This window comes from Puntigrus tetrazona, unplaced genomic scaffold (genome assembly GCF_018831695.1).
Source record: "Puntigrus tetrazona isolate hp1 unplaced genomic scaffold, ASM1883169v1 S000000367, whole genome shotgun sequence".
Classification (NCBI taxonomy): domain Eukaryota; kingdom Metazoa; phylum Chordata; class Actinopteri; order Cypriniformes; family Cyprinidae; genus Puntigrus; species Puntigrus tetrazona.
This window is the reverse complement of record NW_025048022.1, coordinates 1,240-5,132: the sequence shown is the minus strand read 5'-3', so window position 1 is coordinate 5,132 and position 3,893 is coordinate 1,240. Positions and strand designations below refer to the sequence as shown.

Sequence of the window (3,893 nt, the reverse complement as noted above, 5' to 3'; positions counted from 1 at the left end):
GAATCCAGAGCATCAGCGGCTGAAGGGTTTGTCCTCTACAGACGTGATTAAACTTCTTATTAAAAAAAGCAAGCAACAGTTACTTTTTAGAGAGTAATGCAATGTAACTTTCCCATCACTGGAGATCAGTGTGTGTGTGTGTGTGTGTGTGTGTGTGTGTGTTTGTGTGTGTGTTTGTGTGTGTGTGTGTGTGTGTGTGTGGCGTTCCAAAGATATTTAATTAATAAAGTCTGCTTAAATGTCTTTTGTAAGAGAAAGACAATTCATCTCACACTCTTATATTAATTATATCACTAATATGAATTTATGCAGCTATTCTCACTAATATTCACAGGAAATTTTAGCAGGATGTTCAAACATTACACAATTTAGCACATATATGTGTGTGTGAGTGTGTGTTTGTGTGTGTGTGTGTGTGTGTGAGTGTGTGTGTGTGTGTGTGTGTGTGTGTGAGTGTGTGTGTGTGTGTGTGTGTGTGAGTGTGTGTTTGTGTGTGTGTGTGTGTGTGTGTGTGTGTGTAAGTTGTCACAAAAAACAAAAAACGCAATTGCAGTGTAATCTCTCAATTATTTTATATTTTATCTAGGAGATCCCTTAGAAAATATTACAATGATTAAAAAAACATGTAAAGACCCTAAAAAACAACAAAACTACTTTTCTCCCCTAATGTTATTTTAAAAAAAAACAAAAAAACAGCTTTAACATTTAATTCGGTTCATAATTTGTCTGTTTGAGTCTGTTGTATTATAATATTCGTAAATTTAAAATGTTTAAAATCTGTAATCTGTAAATTATCGACTCTAATAAAACACCGAAATGACATTATAACGAATCACAGGAAGCGTCAAAACTGACCGACCAATAGTCGGGCTTGAATTGTTTTTTGAACGAGCCAATGGGAAGTGAGATGGGCGTGTCCCCGCAAAATTCAAGCGTCAGTTAGCCGCTGTGTATGCTAACCGCTAATAGACTCGTACACGAAGATATAAACAAACACTGTGTTTATTCCGATTTAATATTTGATGAGAGTGATCGGATAAAGAGATGGAAGCTGTGACGGATGAAGACGCGTCTAAACTGTCTAAGATAGGTAAAGATACGTTTAAACCGGTCCTGAGGAAACCTCCTCAAGTCCAGGTTTATTTGTAGACCGTTTTAATGTGTTGCGATTTAATTTGGAAAAAGTCATTAAACGATGATTTGAAAACCAGGTCGTCGTTGAGAACTCTGCGGTGTTTGGTTCATGTTTTACTCGTCTGTGAAAGAAAGAACGTTATGTTTTTGTTTCATAAAGGGATGGACTTGTATTTAGTTGATGGAGTATGATTATGTTTTCATCAAGAAACCCGTTTTATGAATCTTCAACAGAGTCAAAAACATCACAGATCCTGCTCTTCATTTAAATATCTATGTTCATGTTAGTGATTATCTGGGAGTGTGGAAACTTTCTTTATATATGTGTTTTCTTTATCATATAAACATATATGGCGATGAAATTCTAAATATTAAATGTCATCGAAAAACTTATTTTTTTTTACACAAAGACATCTATAAGTAAAATTAGTTGACTTGAGTCCTCTTTGTTTCCTTCTATCCCAATAATCTGAAGCTGTAAAGTCCCCAGATCTGTGGGAATAAACTGTATAGGGCCTTAAAAAGTAAGATTGATAAGATCGAGAATCTAAGATCTTGAATGTTTTCAGAGTTAGGGGTTCACAAACTTTAGGAAAGATGATTTATGGCGTTTGCAGACAGGTGTTTTTAAATGAGAGGAAAGTTATGACCCAGAAACTAGACGTATATAAGATCTTTTTAATATTTCTTGAGTTACAGGCACACCTGCATAAAGCAAAAAAACACAATAAGTGCTTTTTTCCACTTTTGAACTGTCATCGTTTTCATATAATGGGAAAAAAAGTCATTACAAGACAATAAAAATAAAATAAAGATGCTTCCGACTTTCCGAAGTGTTTATACCCTACTCCACACACACACACACACACACACACACACACACACACACGGATGTGAGTTTTCAACAACATGTCTATCAAATTTTTTTTTGTTGAAAAATCTAAATGATCGCATGATCTCTTCATGCATCTTACGCTGCTATTATTTCAAAAAACAAATATTGGTATACGTGTTACATCCAAAATATACAAATGCGAAACGCTAATCAAGCTCTTATTGAACACGTGTTTTTCTCTTTGGTTCACAGAGCTTCGCAAACAGAAATTGTCAGAATACCTCGCCGCGAAAGGACGACTGAAAGCTCCCAATCCAAAGTAGGTGGTCTTCGGGGTCTTTCTGATAACTAATACATGCATATTTCCACATTCAGAACGGCTGCCATTGTTTTTACTCAAAGGCCGTATCTCAAGGAGAAGCCTGTTGCCAAGAAGCAAGCTGAAAATAACCAGAAGTCCAAAACTGTAAGTAAGATTAGTTTTCTTGAAACGCGTGACGAAGGTCTGCCCCGTTTAAACGATTTCTCTGTGTTTCTCTCAGACGGCCGAAGGAAAAGAGAACCGTGGCATCAATGGCACAAATATAAAAGAAGTGAAGAGAGCGAAGGCTCCGGACGTTGGCACGTCCTCAAAGAAAGTGTCTGGCATCAGTTCGCTAGCCAAAGCCCAAACGCAGCCATCGAGTCGTTCCCGTAACCCTCATCAGGAAGACTCTCGTGTTTTGAGCACGAAGAGCAATAAAACCGCTTCAATTCCAACGAAAGCCCACAATGCTGAGAAAACTCGTTCTCAAAGAGTCCTTCCCAAAGCTGAGCACCCCGCTCAAACATCCAGAACCGCCGTCAGTAACCCTTCACGGTCTGGACCGGGCCGCACCGAGACGCACGTCCAGTCGGCGAGGCCTTTGAGTAAAAAACCAACACAAACGGGCGTCAAATCAGCCTCCGGTCTGACGGGGCGAAGGCCAGCGATGGCAACCGAGACAAAACTGCAGAGAAATGATCCTAAAGCCCACGAGAAACCCACGCGGCTGCCCAGAAGTTCTCAAAGCGACCCGAAACCAAACCCATCGGACAGATCCCGTGAGACTCTCTTTGTCGATGCCGCTAAATCTAAATCGATCTCCAGGGCCTCCACGGCTCTCTCTAAACCTCCCCAGATCCCCGGAAATAAAGAACCTGCTGCTGTTAAACGATCCAGGAGCTGTGTTCTCCCGCGGAAGACCGCTGCTCCTCCAGAGCTTCAGAAGACCTCCATCCAGACCAAGCCTGCGCTTCAGCTGCAGACGCCCAGATCCAGGCTCTGTCCCGGCGCTCAAGGGGTCCGGACGGCCCCGGTGGACGGGGCCAAGAAGCCCAGTGCCGCTCAGGAGGAGAGACTGTGAGTATGCCGCCGTCTGAAGCACTTCTCGTGTTCACGAAGACCTCCTTGCTTTGTTTTGAGTGACACCGAACCTCAAGGGAACCCTGTTCTAACATTTTGATGCGTTGGAAACGATGTGTTGTTTTTAAAAGTGACTCAAAGGGATAAATGAACCCATGACTCACTCTTTCTTCTCTCACACAAATACAGTCAGAGTTATAATAAAATGTCCTGCTCTTATAATGAAGGTGAATGGCTGATAAGATATTATCTATCACACAGAATGCTCTGATGAGCTAATAAAGGCCTTTTTATGATGGATGGATGCACTTTATTGGGCTTTAAATTTCTGTTCACTGCAATCTTGAAAGATCCATGACACTTTTAATATAACTCTAACTCTAAAGTTCATTTGCAAGAATAATGTCATATACATATATAAAGTCATTTACTTGAGGACGAGTAAATCATGAGGAGCTTTTTATTTTTGGTTCAACTGTTTCTTTAAAGTGCTGGTTCTCAACTGATTTCCAGATCTTACCCTGAACATAAAACGGTGAT

The 3,893-nt window shown here is 40.3% G+C and overlaps 1 protein-coding gene across 1 annotated transcript; it reads left to right on the top strand.

Moving 5' to 3' along the window:
* Positions 1-925: 925 nt before the first annotated feature.
* Positions 926-3,651, top strand: LOC122333691 (cytoskeleton-associated protein 2-like). Its single transcript, XM_043231391.1, has 4 exons — positions 926-1,090; positions 2,222-2,288; positions 2,372-2,435; positions 2,512-3,651. The coding sequence occupies exons 1-4, from the start codon at positions 1,045-1,047 to the stop codon at positions 3,352-3,354; spliced, it is 1,020 nt and encodes a 339-aa protein (XP_043087326.1). The 5' UTR covers positions 926-1,044; the 3' UTR covers positions 3,355-3,651.
* The last annotated feature ends 242 nt before the right edge of the window (positions 3,652-3,893 follow it).

What these genes read in the sequence shown, in the direction of transcription:
- LOC122333691 (XM_043231391.1), top strand. Translation starts at nt 1,045, where the DNA reads ATGGAAGCTGTGACGGATGAAGACGCGTCTAAACTGTCTAAGATAG. An exon ending in GTCTAAACTGTCTAAGATAG is followed by an intron (nt 1,091 to 2,221) that starts GTAAAGATACGT and finishes TTTGGTTCACAG; the next exon opens with AGCTTCGCAAACAGAAATTG. An exon ending in CTGAAAGCTCCCAATCCAAA is followed by an intron (nt 2,289 to 2,371) that starts GTAGGTGGTCTT and finishes TTTTACTCAAAG; the next exon opens with GCCGTATCTCAAGGAGAAGC.